The sequence below is a fragment of the Sorex fumeus genome, unplaced genomic scaffold (genome assembly GCF_029834395.1).
Source record: "Sorex fumeus unplaced genomic scaffold, SorFum_2.1 ptg000007l, whole genome shotgun sequence".
NCBI lineage: Eukaryota > Metazoa > Chordata > Mammalia > Eulipotyphla > Soricidae > Sorex > Sorex fumeus.
In genome coordinates this window covers 22,075,816-22,097,500 of record NW_026606064.1, presented here as the reverse complement: position 1 = coordinate 22,097,500, position 21,685 = coordinate 22,075,816, and the positions used below count along the sequence as shown (strand labels likewise).

The 21,685-nt window shown below is 47.5% G+C and overlaps 1 protein-coding gene and 1 non-coding gene across 2 annotated transcripts in view; one reads left to right on the top strand and one right to left on the bottom strand.

Moving 5' to 3' along the window:
• KIAA1549L (KIAA1549 like) overlaps nucleotides 1-21,685 on the top strand; it is a 310,071-nt gene that overhangs the window by 167,590 nt on the left and 120,796 nt on the right. The window contains exons 2-4 of the mRNA XM_056135481.1: nucleotides 11,251-13,689; nucleotides 14,117-14,722; nucleotides 17,990-18,105. Coding sequence (XP_055991456.1) covers nucleotides 11,251-13,689; nucleotides 14,117-14,722; nucleotides 17,990-18,105 — 3,161 coding nt within the window. The remainder of the gene's footprint in view (nucleotides 1-11,250; nucleotides 13,690-14,116; nucleotides 14,723-17,989; nucleotides 18,106-21,685) is intronic.
• LOC130016847 (small nucleolar RNA U3) lies at nucleotides 219-432 on the bottom strand. Its single transcript, XR_008791276.1, has one exon. It is a non-coding gene; the product is annotated as a small nucleolar RNA U3 (small nucleolar RNA).

Here is a 21,685-nt window from a genome sequence, read left to right as displayed (position 1 = left end):
TGTTACCCATGGGAACTGGAGAGACAGTGCTGGGGAAAGTGCCTCCTTTTCTATTTACATGATTTGAGGTGAGGCCAAAATAGCAAATAAAAGTTACAACAAACCGTAAGCAATCAATAAATGCAAATTGCAAACAACAGACAAAGGCAAACATCATAAAGGTAAGATGGGAGTAAAGCCTAACTTAAAACCTTTTTGTAGTACTTCGAGATTAAGAAACCACTCAGAATACGTTCTCTCCCTCAGGCCACTCTTAAGAGGGGCATGAACGGTCATCAATGGTAGAGAGACATTGCTTACGCAAACCTCAAAACCGGCTTCACGCTCAGGAGAGAACGTTTCAACACATCCTCATGGTTTCGGGTGCTCTACACATTCAGAGAAACTTCTCTAGTAAGAAACTATAGAAATGATCCCTGAAAGTATAGTCTTAACGAGTAGAATTCGGTGTTCCATACGTCTATATCAGGCGAGCACTTTGCAGTGATGGTGATCTACAATGAGCGTTCCCAGCGTCATTTCCGCCCTAATTATGGTTTCACTGGGAAAAGAAAGAAAGGTACTTTGACATATAGCCTTCAGATGATATCATTTTACTTTCAAATGCAACATATTTTAGCGTCTGAAGTGGAAATGTAATTTAGAAAATGCTAATAACCACTCGTAATTAACATATTGCGGAGTGACAGCCAATCACGACCTTCCTCCTTAAAAGCCACCCTCTTCCTAAAGTTTACGACGCTGGTAAATTTTCTGGTAAAGAAGCCACGCCCACGAAAACTAAAGGCTTGAGCCTTAAGTCTTTTGCCTTTGTTAAAACCTGGCTTTAGGGCCAAAGCGTTTACCTTCCATGCGGCGAAGCCGGGTTCGATCCTCAGCATCCCATATGGTCCCCCAAGAACCAACAGGAGTGATTCCCAAGTGCAGAGTTAGGAATAAACCCCTGAGCATTACTGGGTGCGACCCAAAGACGGAAAAAAAAAAACCCTGATTTCAGCAATTAGTAAATTTTAGGTATTGCCAGTAAGAAAATTTAAAAACAGATGAAAATAACAAAAGTGAAAGTGACATTCTGCTACTTCTAACGGGGGAGGGGGTCAGCTTTATTTTAAAATCTGTTCCACCAAGAATTTGACAGCAAGATGCTTTTAAAAAACAGAGTAGTTGTGAAAGAGCCTTGAAAGTTAAAACGCTTCTGTGGAAGCAGTAAACAGAACCTGCTACTCACTGGCATCCCTTCAAGAAATGGCAATTTGATTCTCTTAGCTGGCATATTTCCTTTTGAAAAGCCCCGAGAGAGATCATCTTGGGCAAAAAGGTCCCAGACGCCAACTTCAGAGCTGGGGGGGGGGGGGGGGTCTTTGGGGAGGTGGGGGGGGGGGGGCAGGATGGTTTCAGCATAGCAAGGAGGTTTAATCCATCTTTCCTGACCTTCTGGGAATTGCAGGATGACAGGTCCGGATGATTTAGAGCTGTGCTCCATGTTGACCAAACAGCACCAAGGAAAAACACCTCTTCCAATCCAGGAAAAATGACAGCAAGTGTGTGGACTAGTCCTTTGGGTCCTTCTAGTGGGGGGTTGGAGGAAGACCTCCTTCCTTTTCCTTCCCACTTGAAGCTGGGCAGAGGGGGTGGATCACAATCAGCTATACCTGTATGTGCCAACCCAACATGTGCAGACTACTTCTCTCTTTTTGGTTTTTGGAGTCACAACGGGAAGGTGCTCATCAGGGCTTGCTTCTGACTGCAAAGGGCTCACTCCTGGTGCTGACGGGGAATCAAACCCAGGTCTGCTGGGTGGAAGGCAAATGCCCTACCTGCCATACTGGCGTAAGACTGGTACTCTTGCGGAAGCAGAATATCTTTTCCTGAAGTTCTGAGAATCATGGATTATTTGAACCTTATTCAAGGGGAAAATATTTGTATGTTAATTGGACATGGCGTAGGTTGTGCAGGACTAGTAGAATTGGTTTCCTTGAGAAGGGAAGAAATGACTCATAGAAAGTTTTTGAAATTTTATTTATTTTTGGTTGGGGGGCCACACCTGGCAGTGCTCAGGGATCACTCCTGGTGGTGCTTGGAGGAACATATGGGGTGCCAGGGATCACAGCAGGATCACCGTCGTGCAAGGCAAGCACCCTACCTGCGTACTATCTCTCGGGTCCCTGAAGGTTTTTTTTTTTTTCTTTTTGGGTCACACTCAGCAATGCTCAGGGGTTACTTCTGGCTCTGCACTCAGGAATTACTCCTGGCAGTGCTTGGGGGACCATATGGGATGCTGGGAATTGAACCCAGGTTGGACGCATGCAAGGCAAACGCCCTACCCACTGTGCTATTGCTCCAGCCCCTGGTCCCTGAAGTTTTTGTTTGAAAGGCCTTCATCTAGTTTGTCTTCACTCCTATACAACAAAAATTCCTCTCTGCTGTCCGTCATTCTTCATTCAGTTTCCAAAAGCTCTTACTCCTTAAGCTACTTCCCTTTAAAATTCTTTATATTTTGGCCCTTGAGAGGGAAATACTGTCTCTCCCAAGAGAGGTAATTGTTGGCTCATCCTTGGAATGGGTGATCATTCAGGAAAGATAGCTGGTCTGCGGTTTGTGCATGAAAACACTGCTGCTTCCATCTTCCTCCCAGTGTCTGGGACTGATCTTTGCTTTCATTGCATTTAAACATTTTTATTTTCTTTTGTAAATTTTTATTTATAAAGATAGTAGCAGAGGGGGGTAGGTTGGGTTAGGCCTCGAGGGTCTCAGGGCTCTTCTTAGCTCAGTCCTCTGTACTATAGACGTTGCCAGGAATTGAACCGGAGTTGACCACAGGCAAAGTAAGTGTGTCACCACTGTATGATCTCTTTGGCTCTCAGTGCCTTTAAAAAGGAAAAAAAAAAAAAGCACAGTCATATTTGTCAGCAAAGACTAATGTGTGTCATTCTAAACAGTAGGAAGTTAAAGATTTTTTTTTTTTTTGCATGGAGGAAGAGAGGTAGTGGCTGTTAATTGAGAAAAACAGGAGTACAGTTGTTGAATGAGGTTTTTCTTCCCCATTGGAAAATGGGATTTAGGGCCAGAGAGATACTACAGCAAGTAGGGCACTTGCCTTGCACGCACCTGAACTGGGTTCAATCCCCAGCATCCCATATGGTCACCTGGGCCCTTCCAGGAGTGATCCTGGCACAGTCAGGAGTAAGCACAGAACCAGGAGTAAGCCCTAAGCACCACAGGTATGATCCAAAAAAAACAAAAGAGATTTAAGAAAAGAATAGAGAAGTAAAAAGGGGATTTAAGCAGAGATCACCTGTCTCAGAGCAATATTCCCTACATGTTGTTTCTTGTTTTGCAGAGCCCTGTGTTTACTTAGCAAAATGTCTTCTGAGTCCCAGGTGCTGTGTTAGGATTAATTTTTGTTTTTTGGTGGAAGTAGCAGTGCAGTATATTACATAAGTGTCACATTGACACTGTTGTAGATGGCATCTGTGCCTACAATGTTCAGTTCTATTTTCTACTATGCAGTTGACCCCTTTCCCTGATAGACTCACACCCCTACTCAGTTACAATTTCTGTTTCACAGTTTGTTCTCTGTCTTATCGTAAAAAAGAAAAGAAAAAAAAAAGAATATTGACTTGGGCCTCTTGTTTACTATCTTTGCATCAGTCCTGGCTCTGCACTTAGGAATTACTCCTGGTTGTGCTGGGGAACCAAATGGGATGCGCCAGGGATGGAACTCAGGTCGGCCACATGCAAGGCAAACGCCCTACCCGCTGTAGTATCACTCCAGCCCCCTCTTGTTTACTATCTTGATAGAAACTTCTCACCTTTCTTCACACTGCTCTTCAGCCCGACACTTCCTGTTCCACCTCTTCCTACTCTGGGGTTTCCCCAACCACCCACAAAAAAAGTATTTCCCCCCACACAAAAAAGTACTTGTTTTCTATTTCCATGTCAGCACGTGGCCACAGACCTTGGAGTCTAAAACAACACATATTTATGATGTCTCAGTTTCCATGGACCCAGGAGTTGGAGACTCCCAGGGTCTTCTGGATGTCAACTGGGCTATATTTTCATCTGGAGGGTTCGTGAGGAAGAATCCACTTCAAGGATTTGGAGTTCATTTCCTTGTGGATGCTGCGTTAAAGGTCTTGGCTGCTGTGCTGGAGAGACGGTACAGGACTCAAGGCACTTGCCACGCGTGTGGCTGAGCTCAGCTTGACACCCCAGTACCAAACAGTCCCCCAGTTCCTCCAGGGGTGATTCCTGAGCACAGAGCCAGGAGTAATCCTGAGCATTGTTGGGGGTGGCCCCACTCCCTCCGAAATAAAATAAAGGTCTTAGCTTCTTTCTGGTGGCCAGCTGGAAACTGTTCTCAAAAGTTTCTCAGGAACAAACAAACTAAAAAAAGATTCAAGGCATTAAGGGGCCCAGGCAAATGGATTTGGAACATTTGTTTGTTTTGGTTTGGTTTTTGTTTGTTTATTTGGGGGCCACACCCAGGTTTGCTCCTGGCTTATTCCTGCCTGATTCTGTGTCAGGGGTCACTACTGGTGGTACTGGGGAGCATTTTTTGAGTAGTGCTAGTTTCCCTGCTGCCTCTCCTTCCTCTCCATCTCTCCTCCTCCTCCTCCTGTACTTTTTCTTACTGAGATAGATATTGATATGGTTTTTTTTTTTTTTTGTGGTGGGGCTCTGCACTCAGGATTTACTCCTCCTGGTGGTGCTCGAGGGACCATATGGGATGCAGGGGATCAAACCCAGGTCGGCTGCATGCAAGGCAAATGCCCTACCTGCTGTACTATGCTCCAGCCCTGCTCTGTGTTTGTTTTTTGCTAGAGAGAAATTAAATTCTGGGGAGTCTTGCTCCAGCATTTAAGAGTTCTAGCCCACAAGGAACACTTGGCATTTGTCCTTACAACTCTTTGTCCAGAACTAATCACATTACCTTATCTAACCACAAAAGTATCTTGCTTTGTGCTCCCAGGGTGGAGAGCCAGAAATGGATGTTAAAACTAAAGACTATCATGTGTTGAGGACAACTGGCTTCTCAAAAATGTTTGATGAAGGGCCAGAGAGGGTTCAACGCACAGACTTTGAATGCAGGAAGTCCAGACTTGATCTCAGTACCACACGGTCCCCTGAGCAACTGCGGGTAACCCCTGAGCACTGAGGGGTGTGAATCCCCAAACCAAAAAGTTCCTTGAAACTTTTTTCATGAAGCATATGGGAACACTGCTTGTGAGGAGTAGCTGTGCAAACACCAGGTTCTAGCCTCAAAGATGACATGGTCCAGCCGCTGCAGTAGAGACCTTACTCCCTCCAGCTCCGCTTCCCATCAGCCTTCTTTGACTGTTCTGTCAGTTAGAAACCACCCAACACCCCCGTCTCTTTTCTGTAAGATTTTAGGGAAGGAGTTTGTACAACATCTTACAGAAAGCAGAATCTTTTTGTTGTGGTTGTGGTTCTGATTCCTGCATCCCCATTGAATCTGTCCTTGAGGCTATTTCTATGAGAATACAAAGGAAATCCTACCTAGATTTTTTTTAAAATAATTTATTTATTTATTGAATCACTGTGGGAAAAGTTACAAAGCTTTCAGGTTTAGGTCTCAGTCATGCAAATATCAAACACCTTTCCCTTTACCAATACTTATTTTTTACCATGAAGAACCCCAATAAAACCCCACCCCCCACCCCTCCCAATGCCTGCGAGGCAGATGAGTTCTAGTTGACACTTTATCTGCTTTGATTAGATTCATTGTTTCAATAAAAGATGCGCGACTATTATTTGGAGTTTACCCCCTCCCCCCACATCAGACATGCTGAGAAAGCATTGTGAAGTGATTCGCTTTCTACAGCTGGGTTCAAGAATTAAATGTTGGTTTTGGATTTCCACTATTTTGCTAATTAACCCTGGAAGTATTTCTACTGAGAGTCAGATAATTAAGAGATTGGTTTCTGTGCTCTGGAGTCGTGGCCATGCTGGAGAGCCGCTCGTGGGGGGCAACTGGCGGCCTCAGTAGGGTGTGAAGGACGGACTGGAACGCCCCCCTTCCCATGAGGTTTTAGTCGCCCCCACACCCCTGGCTCACACCTGCTCTCCACAAGGCACCCATGTGGCCACCATCTTCTTTCCAGAGAGGAGAGGGCGAACGGGGCAACACCCTTTCCCTTCTGGGCAGACATGATGGCCTGGATTAATGCATAGTCCATTCACTTTTCTGCTCCAAGCTTCTGGGTTCTGCAGTAAGTCCTTGTGCTTCTGGGGCTGTGGCCGTGCTGGAGAGCCGCTCGTGGGGGGCAACTGGTGACCTCGGTAGGGCGTGAAGGACGGACCGGAACGACCCCCTTCCCATGAGGTTTTTGTCGCCCCCGCACCCCCGGCTCATACCTGCTGTCCACCAGGGTCCCATGCGGCCACCATCTTTCTTTCCAGAGGGAGGAGGGCGGAAGGGAGCAACACCCTTTCCCCTCCAGGCAGACATGATGGCCTGGATAAACGCATAGTCCATTCACTTTTCTGCTCCAAGCTGTTGGGTTCTGCATTAAGTCCTTGTGTTTCTGGGGCTGTGGCCGTGCTCCAAACTTAACTCTGATTTTCAGGGAGAAATGTTGTGTGATTTACTTCCCATTGATCACTTTGTATATACAGAGATGTCGCGCGGCCGCATAAGCGGCCACGCGGTTTGGAGGAAAAGTCCTAGTTCCCACATACTCAAGCTATGCTTGTGGAGGCTTCTGGTCACTGGGGTTCCATCTGGGGGAGGCAGGATGCGGCACCTACCCCATCTGGGACTTCCCGATGATCTCGGCTCTTTTTGGAACCTGGTTTTTTCTCTGGGGGCTGTGGAGCCAGCCCTCCATGTGGCCCTTCTCTTCCGCTGTATGCTGTAAAGATGGCGCTGGGGGGCGGGCTGTGGGCGTGACTTCCGGAATCAGAGGTTACCTGGGAGCCGTAGTTCCGGCAGTTTGGAGGAAAAGTCCTAGTTCCCGCATACTCGAGCTTTGCTTGTAGAGGCTTCTGGTCACCGGGGTTCCATCTGGGGGAGGCGGGATGCGGCACCTACCCCATCTGGGACTTCCTGGTGATCTCGGCTCTTTTTGGAACCTGGTTTCTTCTCCGGGAGCTGTGGAGCCAGCCCTCCATGTGGTCCTTCTTCTCTCTGTACGGCAGTGTGACTACCTAGATATTTAACACAAGTAATAAGTGGATTCTAAAGCATTACTGTTAAAATTACAAAACAAAACAAATATACTCCAAAATGCAAAACTGTAACCATAGTCTATAGAGGTAATGTAGTTGTTCATGTAAATTCCTCTTCGAGGATATTGGATGAGAAGACAGAAAAGGTCTGAAGCAGAGTTTAACAGGAGAGACTCAAAGGACTGAAACCTGAGGCAGTATGGGCTTTCCATTCAGAATTGCAACTTAGAGTGTGGATTCTTCTTTTTTGCTCTTGTGTGTCAATAGAAAAACAATACTCATTGCACAACACAAGGCAGTCCAAGGACTGCATATATTTTAATTTAATTCTGTGTAAAAGACTTAGCTGTCTTCTGCATCTTGCCTTTGTATTCTGTGTAAAGTGAGTTTTGAATAACAGGTTAGAAGGAGCTTTGGGTCCTGCAGAGAAGGGCTTTAGTGATTTGAATCTGGTGATAAAGAAGAAGACAGAGAGGCTGAGTGGGCTTATGAGAACATCATGCCTCAGGAGAAGTGTTAGAGCCTGACTTAAAGAATAAAGTTGAACAAGTCCATTAACTAGTATAGTGCTGATTTCCACTCCAGGGGGTTTTAGAAATGACTTAAGGTCAATTTCTTAGGTATTTGTATATATCAAGACTGAGGAAATAAAAAATTAAAAAATTAAAAAATCATTTTAATTGCTTTCAAAGTAATGATTATAGTTTAGGCGACATGTTTACAATAACATTAATGCTGATGGCTTGATGTGCAGTTACCACACACAGTGACCTCCACCAGTGTCCCTGTGTCTCATCTATCTCCCCATCCACCTCCCACCCCCACCTCCAGTAATCTTAATTTTATAATTAAAGCCAAGGACCCATCATCGTTTGACATAGTCTGTTCCCTTGTTCTTCCTCCTTCAATACCACTGATGAGTGACATCATCTGGTGTGTGTCCTTCTCCCTGAAACTTCATTGGCATAACTCAACACCATCCAGTTCTGTTTCAATTGCAGGGAACTGCAAGATTTCATCTTTTCTTTAGCTGCATAGAATTCCGTACTACAACTTAGTATTCAATACAGCAATTTCATTATCCACAATGGGGAATTTTTTAATAAGAAGAAACCGGGGCTGATGTGTTAATTAACTTAGAGTCAAAAACACCCTTTTTTTCTTATTTTTCCAAGTATTTTCCTCCATATATTTATTTAGAAATAACATTATATTTATATGGGTTTCAGGAGTACAGACTTACCTACAGTACCTTGTATATGATGTCGGTGGGCCCCTGGGAGACTTTGATGAGGTGGAGAGGAAAGAGATGGCCACTTTCTCCTGATCCATCTCTGCCACCTTGGGACCTGCTGGGAAGACTAGGACTGATAAAGTCTGTGATGGCATCGACCTCGAGTCCCGCCAGCCCCACTGGATAGCTGTCAAACCACACCTGATGTCCACTTGTTCTGCCTGGCATGGGCATTAGTCCCCACCACCCAATTTCTCGGGGAGTTTTGGACTTAGGCTGGTGTAAGGAATTGCTCTTTGCAGGAAAGGAAAGTCCTAGATCTTACGCAGGCCTGTTTAGTCCTTGTCCTTCTCACAGAAAAGAATTTCAGAAGTAGATGAGCAACGAAGAAAAAAACATTTTATTTGGTGTTATTTTTGTTTTCTTTTTGGGTCACACCTGGCAATGCTCAGGGGTTACTCCTGACTCTGCACTCAGAAATTACTCCTGGCGGTGCTCAGGGGACCATATGGGATGCTGGGAATCGAACCTGGGTTGGCCGCGCGTGCAAGCCAAATGCCCTACCTGCTGTGCTATCACTCCAGCTCCATTATTTATTTATTTTTTTCTTTTTGGGTCACACCTGGCAATGCACAGGGGTTACTCCTGGTTCTGCAATTAGGAATTACCCCTGGCAGTGCTCGGGGGACCATATGGGATGCTGGGTATTGAACCTGGGTCGGCCGCTTGCAAGGCAAATGTCCTACCCGCTGTACTATCGCTCCAGCCCCTTATTTGGTGGCTTTAAGGAAGGGGGGAAAGGGAAAGAGAGAGAGAGTAACATGTTCAGGAGAGAGCGGGAGCTTCTCCAATGGCAGAAAGAGACCCAGTACACATTTCAAGAGAGGAAATTTTGCATCACATGTGCTTGGGCGCCACATGTGCTTGGCCACATGGATGCAAACAGCACACAGGCTGGGGAGCATATACATGTGCTTCCTTTGTCAAGTTGGTTTTAATAGGGTTTCTCCCAGTAAGAGTTCATTGCTAGAGTGGTTGCCAAGGGGATAGAGATGAAAGTGGTTGATGGTCTTCTTTGGAAATTCCTATATACTTGCCCTTTGCTCCTGCTGCAGATGCTCGGAGTGGGGTGGGGGTGCCAGCCTTCTTTGGGGCTTTTGGCACGAGGTTAGGGTCTTAGCAGGCCTTCCTTCCTGTGTTCACAACAGCTTTAGGGCTGGTTGGTTGTTACTTTCCAGGAATTCCATTGCCATGGGGACCCTTTCCTATCTATCTGACTGCCTTACTGAGCACCACCAGAGTAATCCCTGAGTGCAGAGCCAGGAACAGCCCCTAAGCATCACCAGCTGTGCCCCCCAAACCTAAAACCTTAAAAAGAAAAGAAAAGAAAAAGTGAAGAAATCCCCTTTGTTAGTTGGAGAGATAGTACAGGGGTTAATGCATATGCCTTGCATGCTGCTGATAGGGACAAAAGGGGAACAGGCAGGGTGACATTAGGAATTTGGCCCTGGAGAGAGGGATTCATCAGGTATGGAAGGCCAGGAAGGTGACATAGGCAATGCCTGATAACATGGATGACTTAGGCCCAGCTGGGTCTGGAAGAAAATCATCTCAGCACCCTCTCTCCTGCCTCTGTGGTTGACATTCTTGGAAGACAATAAAATGTCCCACCCCACCATGTCTAAAAGGTTATCAAGAAGAAGGGTTTTTGCCTTTCTCTGGAATCCTTTAGGAGATCCCTCCCATAAGCTTCGTGCATTCCTTTCCTGTCCTTTCCCTTCCCTTAAGTAAAGTCTTTTCTGTATCTGACCACTTGATTTCCACTTCTTTGCCTTATACATCTTGATTGCTTGAGAACAAGAGCCTGAGTTGCCTGCACCAACTACTATAAAACTGCCCACTTGGCTTGGCATCCATGCTGCAGGTCACGCTGGGGCACCCCAGGGCTAGTGTGAGTAATCCCCAGCCCTGAAGGGCCTGAGCAGCACTGCATCTTTGAGTCCTTACATTTGGCCAAGAATCACCAGGAAGACCTCCTGAGGCCACGTAAGCCCTTGTGGGAAGGCCCTCACCTGTCCCCCCCTGCTGTGTGACCTGGCATGAATTTCTGGCATGAATTCCAACTTCTAGTCAGATAAAGATGTCTTTTAGGAACACAAAGGTGCCAGCGTGCCAGATATCGGCCACTTTGATCAGCTGTGTGAACCGCCTGAGGTCCTCTAAATAATGTCTTCAGATGCACAGTGCTTTTGTTTGTATTCTGGTTTATTTTGGTGTCATTGCTCAATTGCTCTTTGATTTCCCTCCCCCACCCCCGGTTGTGAGTTTCCTAGTCCACTCTTTGTAGGCAATGGAGAGAAAAGAAATATATATATATATATATATATATATATGTGTGTGTGTGTGTATATATATATATATATGTTGAAAGAAGCTAATATGGGACTAGAGTGATAGTCAGCGGACAGGGCAATTTGGGTTCTATCCTGGGTATCCCATATGGTCTCTGAGCAGCACCACTAGGAGTGATGCCTGAGCGCAGAGCCAGGAGTAAGCCCTGAGCACCGCCAGGTGGGGGTGGCTCAAAACCCAAAATAAACAAAGGAAAGAAGCAAGGGCCTCCCTTGCTTCCTTGCCAAGGTCTTTGCTTAAACCTCATGTCCACCGAGGTCAAGTCTGGCCCACCCTGCCCCGCTCCATCCTCGGTGCTTTGCAGGTGCTTAGTGAGGGTCTGTGCCGCGGCGCCCCACTCCTCTGCAGAACCCGCCCCCAGCACCCGCCTCCCCCATCCCTGATGCTTGACCGTGCTTCTTTTTGCTTTCCAGGGACTGGCCACCTGCAGACCACGGGCACCCCCACGCCAGAGCCCTTTGCTCCGGGGAAACTGCTGCCGATGTCACCAACATGGCCTTTCTCCGAAGTCCCGTCTCCGGGGCCCCGGCCGAGGACGGTGCTGGCCCCCGTGGACAACGGGAGCGCCCCGCAGCAGCAGCTGGACCCCGCCGTACAGTTCCCGCCCTCCTCGCTCCAGAGAAGTGGACAGAGCAGCGCCGCCCCTGGGCCACCGCTGGACCCCGCGACCCTGCTCCAACCCAGACCTCTCGGGGGACAGGCCGCCGCCCCGTCAGGTTGGCCTCCCACCAGCATGCAATCCCCGGAGCCCAACCCAAGAGCTGCCCTCCCTTCCCCGCCGTCCAGGGCAGCAACTCCTTCCGTGTCCAGCCGCCCGTCCTCCGTGAACCCAGAGCTCCTCTCTCCTTTCCGCACTGGCCCTTCCCCTGCAGTGCCCTGCCCCAGCAGCCCCTCCAAGCCAGAGCCTGTGTCCTCCCCAGAAGCCCTGCCTGACCCCTCCTCACTCCAGAAGGTGGCACAAACCCTAAATCCGTTTGCTGACCAGAGGACCCACCGTCCACCCTGGCGAACCAGGCTTTTGAGAGGCACCCTTGGTCTAGGCGACCCACGTTCCTCAGAGGAGCTGTCTTGGGCGCCGTCCCCTATTCTGTCCAGAGGCCACCTCACTCCCCAGTTTGGGCCAACACCCGTCCATCTGTCCCCGCACCCCCAAGCCCCTGCAAATGGTCTTTCGATTTGGGGGGGAACTCCCTTCTGGCCCATGTCAGGAGACGCATCTAATCCTGCCTCCCGTGGGCCTGCCCAAGCTGAGGTGGCCCCCAGCGGGCCCACCAGGGTGTCTCTGACCACCCTGAAGCACAGTGCAGCCGGGAGTCACCAGGCCCAGCCAACTCTTTCCCAGATGGCAGCAGAGTCTGTGGTGGTAGAAATGTCCAGTAGGAAGCGCCCCACAGCCACTGCGAAGGACTCTGCTCACTCACTTCCTTTGTCAGCCGTTCCAGAAAATTCCAAAGGGCCTCCTGCCCTCTCTGCAGAACGCACACTGTCCTCTCTGGTGACTTCTCTGCCTCTCACCAAAGCTGGCCCCGGGCAAACTCCCATGTCCGGGGCCGGGCCAGGGCCACCGTGGGATTCGGCAGGAGCAGCTGTATCCTCCGCTCGGACTTCCCTGCAGCAGCCGCAGGATCTGGTCTCTCCCCTGGCCGCTCCCCCAATGCCAACTCCGCGGGAAGAGGACAGCGACAGAGCCCCTCCGACTGCAGCTACAGACGTCCCCCTCTCCAGCAGATTTCCCAAGTATCTCTCCACAATGTGGACACTTGCCCCGCAGGAGGAGGAGAGCGAGACCGTCACTGGAGGGAAAAAGCAAAGGGCCAACCTGACCATCCGCACTCTCCAGAGCCTTCCAAGTGGAAGGATGACAAATCTTCACGCAGCGAATGGACTCATCTCTGATTTTAGCACAGATCCCACTTCACCTGCTGCGGTCTTAGCACACAGAGGGAGCCTCCTTCCTTCAGAATTACCTTCACTGTCCCTTTCCTCTAGACACGCCACCCAGACTCTTTCTTCCAACACCCGGCTGGAGACTCCCGCAGCTGCGAGGGACCATTCTGCATTGCCAGGTCCAGCTTCCAAACAGGTGACAGCAGTTCCCTCCTCTGCCGAGGGCTATGATTTCTCAACAATGGGAGTCAGGAAAAAGCCAGCAATCACAGATGTTTTCTGGAGTTCTTTTTCAGCAGGACCTGGATCCCTTTCCCCAGAACCCATGAAATCTGGCTCTCCTCGGCAAACAAATGATGATTTCAATGGGCCCACAATTAACTCCACAAGTTCAGAGACTCATTCAGCCTCAGCTACTCCTCCCCCTAGTTTCACTTCAGCTGCCAGTACAATAAACTTTGAGGATTTCAATGATGCGGCTGGGCATTTTGCAACGACAGAAGGCTTTAGCATGCACGATTCAGTCCCTGGTACAAGCACCAACCAGCCTGCTCAACAGTCAGATGTTCCTTTGCTTGGAGACCAGGCAGACATTCTGTCCACAAGCAATAACAACGCTTCCAGAAACTTCCAACCTTCTGAGTTTGAAGAGTCCCCATCCACAAGTTCTGTGTCTCATTCCCTTGCATCCACACATCCTTTCTCGCTAACTTCTCCAGGTAGACCTTCCTCAGCTAGCTGGCAGGACATGCTTTCAGATGGCATGGATACAACTGCCCAATTTGTCAGAAACACTTTTCCATCTCCTGTGATAAATGACGCCACCGTGTTCCAAGGCATCACGAAATATCACTCTACTACTACCGAATCTCCTCTCTCAAACAATGCCTTATTCCGCACCCCGTCCAAAGAGCTGCTGGCTCCTCAGCGCCCCAGGAAAGGGACAGGTGCCGCCATTAATGCAGGTAGTTTGTTTCCTGGGTTCCCCACTCCCTGCCAAATAGTGTGAGGGCTTCTGTGGCCAAAGTGTCTGGAAGAAAGCTCCAGCCAGAACCCCAGCTTTGCTCAGACGGAGCAGACGTGTCTTTGCAGGATGATGAATGAGTAATTAGTAACCCCAAGTAGTCACGTTCTCAATCCTCTGAGAACTTGACTTTTTTTTTTTTTAGGAAAGCATACAGAATCTAAGTGCTCATTACCAACCACCACTTTGCTATATGTGGCATCCTCGTTCAGGTTAATTGGGCTTCATGATTTGAGAGCCCTAAATTCCACCTAAATCCAGAGCACAGAGATGTTGTATCCCAGCAAACCCACGAGTTACGATTCATTCCCACACGCGATGCGTGCATTCCCAGGCAATGACCACCTTTGCTTCTCTCCTCTTTGCAGTGGACTCCTCGGTGCCATCCAAGGCTGAGCCGACAGCAGCCAGTGCTCCGTTGTTCCTGAGGAAAGCAAGTCCACCAGCGCTGTCTGCAGCCCTTGTTGCCAAGGGCACCGGTAGCAGCCTTTCGGCCTCAGGATTGGTCAAGAGCAGTTTGACCGCAGCCCTGGTTAAAAATGTCACAAGCAGCGTAGCCTCCAGCCCCAAGGTGACCCCTGGGACTGTCTATCCGGCCTTCTCATTCACACCAACCTACATGTTTGCCAGAACATCACACACCATGAGTGCTCACACAGCCATGCCAGGGAACACGGGTGCTGCCTTGGGCCTGGTGTCCACAACACTCCCCCCCAGGAAACCACAAGCCATGCACACAGGCCTTCCAAACCCCACCCCCCCAGGCATCCCTAGGGGGACCACCACTCGTTCGCTGACAATCACAGCAGCCTTGACCTCCATCACTGCCCCGGGAAGGGCCACTCGGTTGCCCCCCGTGCTGGCAGAAAACACAGATACGGCTCTTCCTGCTGTGTCCACTGCAGTGGTCACGACGGGAAAAATCACATCCAATCTGGAATGTCAGATGTCCAGTAAGCTCCTGGTGAAGACAGGTAAGGGTCCACAGATGTGATCTGATCTGAGAGCAGCAGGCACATCCTGTTAGCAGAGCGCTAACAGGACCCTGGGGTTTCCTTATGCCTCTCTGGGCTCCACTAGTGATGTCTGGAGACATGGGGGGGGGTCTAAATGCGGAGGGTGGGGCTGGAGCCATCATACAGTGGGGAGGAAGTTTCCCTTGCATGAGGCAGACCAGGGTTTGATTCCCGGCAACCCATATGGTCCCCCAAGCACCACCAGGAGTAACTCTTGAGTGCAGAGCCAGGAGGAACCCCTGAGCATCGCCAGGTATGACCCCCAAAAGCAAAATAAATAAATAAATTCAGAGGGTACGGAGGATCCTACCGGCATCTCACGGGTAAAGACCATAGATGCTGCTGAACATCCTTCAGTGTCCGAAGTCCAACAACAAGGAGTAATACAGCCCTGAAAGACAGGAGTGCCGGGGTTGGGAACCTCGGATCGAATGATGGAGGATGAGTGTTATGTGGTATGGAGCTTAGTCCTGGGACCAGCCCTAATATTAGAGGCCCCTGGAAAGTCAGTTATAAATGGGTCCGAGAAAACAGATGGACAAAGTTTTGCTTGTGAGTCAGTGATGTCTCACGTGAATGTGTGATGATTAGTAAAATACAAAATCTTGGAAAGTATAATAGATGTCACTTTATGTCATGTTTCTTCTTTTTCCTGTTTTCTTTTATTGTTTTTGGCCTGCACCTGGGCATTTTGGGGGGCATTTTAGGGTGCTGGGCCTCAGACCTGGCTCTCCCACATGCAAAAGAAGGTGATTAATAGCCCTATGTATCGTTTCTCAGGCCCTTGCACATATTTCTCATTCTCAGATTTGTGGGTGTCAGGGATTTCTTTTGATGTTAAAAAGGAGAGCTTGAAAAAGTTGGGTGGTGCAAAAAATCATTTTTTTTAGATTTAATATTCGTAGGTATTATCGGTTTCTGACAAGAAACCAGTTTTTATGGATTTACAATGCATCCCACAAAATATCATTGATTACAAAAAGCATAGTTGTGGCTCTAGGGGTTGGAATCAGGATTATTACTGAGGTAACATACCATAGTTTCAGATGAAAGCCATAATGAGAGCATTTGTATGTGAACGGCATAACGAGGGCATTTGTATGTGCTGCAGAATGATCACTTCAGTAATTTACTTCATATCCACCACCATACATAGTTACACTTTTTTGTTGTGATGAGAACTTTTAAGACCAACTCTCTTAATAGTACAGCTGGTAAGGTGCTTACCCTGCTGGTTGCTGAGTGAGGTAGGTTCCCGGCACCCATTCCATCCCCCCACGCACTTCTAGGAGGCCAGGAGTGATCCTTGAGTGCAAAGCTAGTAGTGAGACCTGAGAATCAATATAGCAGTAATCCCCGAGCATCACTGGGTGTGGCAATAAATAAATAAATAAATAAATAAATAAATAAAAACCTGAATAAAAAAGATCCACTGTCTTGGCAATTTTCAGAGACAAAACTCTATTTTTAGCTGTGGTTGCAATGTGCATGCCACTCCCAAGATTGACTGTATACCAGCCCCTGTATTCAATAGCCTGCCCCTGTTTGATTCATTCCCACCCCTGCCTCTGGCAACCACCAATCTGTTCTTTGTGAGTTCTATTATTATTATTATCCCCCCCTCCCATTTTTTTCTTCCCCTATAGATTCCACACCTAGGTGGAATCAGATACTATTTGCCCTTCTCTGTCTGAGGATGCTGTCTCTTTAGCCCTCACCTCCCAGTGGCAGCAAAGCAGGCCCGACGACACAGGGTGCTTTTAATAGTGTGGTAGTGTTTGCTATAAAAAGTAGCAGGCACCGTATTTGAGAGATCATGCCAATGTTGAATGCTCGCCTCCCGCCTTCCTCTCCCCCCACATGAATGAAGTGAAATGATATCTCGAGGCCTCTCCTATTCCAAAATGAGAAATTGTGAAAGTAGGCCTAGCAAAAAGCACAGTATCTCAATTTCCCAAGAAGTGACACCATCTGGTTAATCCCTCCTTCCCCCTCGCCCTCCAGATCTCTTTCCCTATGCATCCTCTTCTGGGTAGCAGGCCACTTCAGCCAGCTACTTGCGGAAGGCTAGAATATTCTCCTCTCCCTCTTTTTCCTCAACCCCTGCCTTTCTCCAGCCATTCCCACACAATCACCAGCTCCCTTTAGTCTTTTTTTTTGGGGGGGGAGGGAACAGGGTCACACCCAGTGATACCCAAGGGTTACTTCTGGCTCTGCACTCAGGAATTATTCCTGGCAGTGCTCAGGAGACCATCTGGGATGCTGGGGATTGAATCCAGGCCATTTGCGTGTAGGCAAATGCCCTACCCCCTATACTATCACTCCAGCCCCATACCAGTTCCCTTTAATTCTGTCTCTTGAACGCCCCCCTCCAGACCTCACTGCCATTTCCCTAGTTCACCTTGTCATCATTGCTCCACTAAATTTCTGCAGCGTAGACTAACCTAACCCCCTGCAGCCCTGCTCCCAAAAACGTTCTCTGGTCTGCAGTCTTGGGGACCTTCTAAAATGCATGTCATTGCTTATCACCCCTTACTTCCCATTTTGTCCTCAGAGTCAAGCCTAAAAATACACAGACCGGTTCCACTTCTTTCCTCTGTGCCTTTTCACTGCCCAGGCAGGTGCAGCCAGTGTCTCCTCCTGCCTAGCCTGACTTACTCCCATCATTTTCCAGCACTCTAGTGGAAGTGGCAGTTCCTCCAGGAACTGTGCCCACCTTCTTGCCCAGCTCACAGCTGGCAGTTCTTCTCAGAACTTCTGGTTGCATCAGGCACATGCAATCCCTCTGTTCTCTCCAGGCCTCCATCCCTGACCCGACCTCACCTGTGGGGTATCCTCCTGATTCGAGGGTGGGGGATGTAGTTATGGCCCCTCTCCGAGGCCCTGCCTTTCAGTAGGCTCTAGGAAAGAGATGCTGCAGGAATTTTCTGACAGACAAATCGACAGGACCTGGCTTTCAAAGTCAGAGGCAGCATTGATCAGAAACCAAGTGTCACTATCAAGCTAACATTGTCTCTACGAGGGCCACGCAGAGAGCCGGGGTCTTCCTCCCTTGAGACTTGAGCCGCACCAACAGTGCTTTCTCATAACCAGAACCCAGTCCAGCCCTCTCACTGCTTGGACCATTGCTGGCCTAGAGGAGGTGGTGGCTGGTGGGGAGAGGTGGGCTTACCGCTGAAGAAGTCTGCACCTTGCCCTGATGCCATGCTCTGTTTTACCCTACAGTTCTCTTTGTGACCCAAAGGAGAATGCAGATCAGTGAATCCTTGAGGCTCAACGTAGCCAAAGGGCTCACACAGGCATTGAGGAAGGCTTTTCACCAGAACGACATCTCAGCGCACGTAAGTCCCTTGCTTTTGTAATTACATTAATCCATCCACATTTTTCTCTTAGGTCTGAGGTATATTTAGTTTAGCCACGTTTTCCTCTTGGAACTGAGGTATATTGAGTTTGTTTTTCTCCACACTTGGTACCATCGCCACATTTGCCAGAAACCGGACCCTTCTTTCTTGATTTTGGCAAAGAGGTAATGCATGGTAGCTAGAGAAAGGGAGAATTTTGAGATAGAAAATCAAAGTTAATTGCCATATGTCTAGGTTATTTTTCCAACCTGGATATACCATTTTCAGTGGCTTCATTATGTTGTTGTTTGAGGAAAGAATTTTATGTCGGTAGTGGGATTCTCCAGAAGCTATCATTACCATGTCCTTCATCTTCTGACTGTTGTAAATAGCTCGTGATTTATTTCTGGACATTTAGAAGTTATTCTACATGTAAATCAAGTCCAACTTTGCTCAAATTGCCTGCAGCAGACGGGGAAGTACACATTCCCCCACCCCCCGAATCCCCACCCCCAAACAGTTTCATGCCAAGAACTGTTTAACAACTGCTAGTTGATTTTGATGGAAGCTTTGCTTTACACTCTTTTGGTTTGATTCCAAGTTTCAAATCAGCGAATGTGATTAGCAGTCAGTCAGTGGACAATCCTTTGCACCACTTAAAAGCAGTGATCTGGCTTTCTCCTCGCTGCTGCTTTGTTCTACAGCTGTGTTTAAGTTAGTGGTTCCTCTTTCCCCTTCAACACACCACAGACCAGTAAGAGTCTTGGTACACACTTTATTAGTCATTGTCCATATCTTTAACGTCATTCTGGAAAAAAAAATTAAGGGAAATGCTTTCCACAATCCGGGCTGGAGCAATAGCACAGCAGGTAGGGTGTTTGCCTTGTATACAGCCAACCCAGCTGAACCGAGTTCGATTCCTCCGCCCCTCTCAGAGAGCCCGACAAGCTATGGCAAAGCCTAGCAAGCTACCCTGTTGTATTTGATATGCCAAACACAGTAATAACAAGTCTCACAGAGGAGACATTACTGGGGCCACTCGAGCAAATCGATGAACAACAGGAGGACAGTGCAGTGGACAGTGCTAAAAAATTTAGGGCTGGAGGGATAGCACAGTGGGTAGGGTATTTTCCTTGCCTGTGACCGACCTTGGTGACCTGGGTTAGATTCCTCCGCCCCTCTTGGAGAGCCTGGCAAGCTACCTAGAGTATCTTGCCTGCACAGCAAAGCCTGGCAAGCTACCTGTGACGTATCCGATATGCCAAACACAGTAACAAGAAGTCTCACAATAGAGACGTTACTGGGCCCGCTGGAGCAAATCGATGAACAATGGGAGGACAGTGCTACAGTGCTTTCCACAATGGCCTCCTGTGTTTTCTGCACATGAAACTTTTCAAAACAAGTTCAAAACATGAGGGCTGGGGAAAAGGCTTGGAGGCCTGGAGCTCAGGCTCTGCATGCGGTTTGATTGTCATGTTCCTCATCATTACACCTTTCCACCCTCATGTTCCCCTTGAGCCCCTCCAGGAGAAGCAACACTGAGCACAGAGACAGGAGTAGCCCCTGAGAACTTTGGGGTGTGACCCCAAACCAAAACAAACTTACCAGCCAAACAAAAGACACACCAAACACACACACACACACCTCCACACACACAAAAAAATCGCCACATAAAAAGGACCCCAAACCCAAAGTTGAAACTAAAGTTTGGTGAAAATTGTGTCAAGCAACCAAATGGAAATGTTTGCAGTCATTTGCAAATTCCCTTGACAAATTTTGCCTTTTTTCGCCACATCATCACCAACCATTATGGCAATTACTATGTATTTTAAAAGTGTCTTTGGTGTTAATACCCTACTTTGAAATTCTGGTTATTTGCTACAAATAGAAGATAATCATAAAAATGAGAATAACGAAAACAACTTATTATTAAACTCAAGTTAGACTTTGTTGACTGATGATGATGTTAAGGCTAAGCCTGTGGTCCCTTTGTTCAAAGATAAGATTGCATGGATTAAAGAAGTGTTAAAAGTGAATAATTTCTAAATGAAGGACTGCTTCTTGAGGTAATTAAGATTGGAAAGGCAGCCATGTCTTACAAGGTGATTAGATGTTGTTTAGGGCTACATCTAGACTCGGTCAAGAAATACCTCTTGTCTTTCCTCAGTTCATCGTGAAAAGCACCTTTAAGACTGTCAGGGGACCTCACATTATCATGGCTGAGAAACAGGAGAAATGTGGAGAAATCAGAGTCAGCTCTCCTACTCCAAGTCTATCTTGTTAATGTGGATGAGAATATAGGGCAAAACAAGTGTTATAAACAACTCAGGCTGTGATGATAAAACACCAGGAAAGCCGCACAAAATAAGAGTAAAATGGGCTGGAGATGTGACTCAGTGATTGAGCACATTCCTTGTTGCATCTGAGTTTGAACCCCAGCATATCCTACTCCCCAAACCCTGGAGAATGATTTCCCCTCTAACACATTAGCAACAAAAACAGAATAAAAGCTGAGACCTCAGCCTCTTCTAGTGGATCAGAAAGCTCTAAGATGATCAGCCTTACAGAAGGATATTAGGACCTGATGAAGAAATTTCATGGTCCATTCTCTAACCAACCTCGGACTAATTTAGAAGCACAACAAGAGTTAATGTTCAATAATTATTTTTTTAACTTTAATTTAATTTTTATAAGATGGCTTATTACATTCAATATTCCAACACCAGTCTCACCATCATTACACCTTTCCACCCTCATTATTTCCAATTTTCCCAACCACCACACAAGCCTGCCCCAATAGCAGGCCTTAAATAATTTATTTTATATAGCTTATTATGAATGATTTGCTCAAAATGATCAAAAAAGATTTTCTTTTTAAGAAGTGTGTGAAGATTGTTGTATCTCACCCTGGAGCTATTAAGCCCTAGTGTAAGAAATTACTAACATGTTGTTACAGGTTAAGCTTTGTGTATTAATATTTTCTTAATCGAAATTGATTGCCTTCTACTTTACATCATCCAAAGTGGTGTGATACTCCTGGTATATCAGTGGTGTAGAGTTTGAAATGTCGCTCCAGGAATTCTAGAATTTTGAATGGGGGGATATAGTTGGAGTGAAATTTTTAACTGGATGGTGACTTTGGGGTCCAGAAGCATTTCTGCAGCTTCTGGATCTCTTTCGATATTTATTGAAATATTTGAATATATTGGATAACTGTCACTGTCACTGTCCTCCCATTGTTCATTGATTTGCTCGAGCGGGCCCAGTAACGAATCCATTGGAGACTTTGTTGTCACTGTGTTTGGCATATCGAATACGTCACAGGTAGCTTGCCAGGCTCTCCGAGAGGGGTGGAGGAATCGAACTCAGGTCGGCCATGTTGGCTGTGTGCACGGCAAATGCCCTACCCTCTGTGCTATCGCTCCAGCCCAATATATATTGGATATATTGAAATATTTGGGGTTTTATAATCCAAATATTCTGGATCGTGGCTGGTTAATGAACTCATATGGTGCTAGAGGTAGTTCATGAGCATGACCACCAGGCTCCAGAAGAACAGGGAGATGGTGGGAGGTCACCC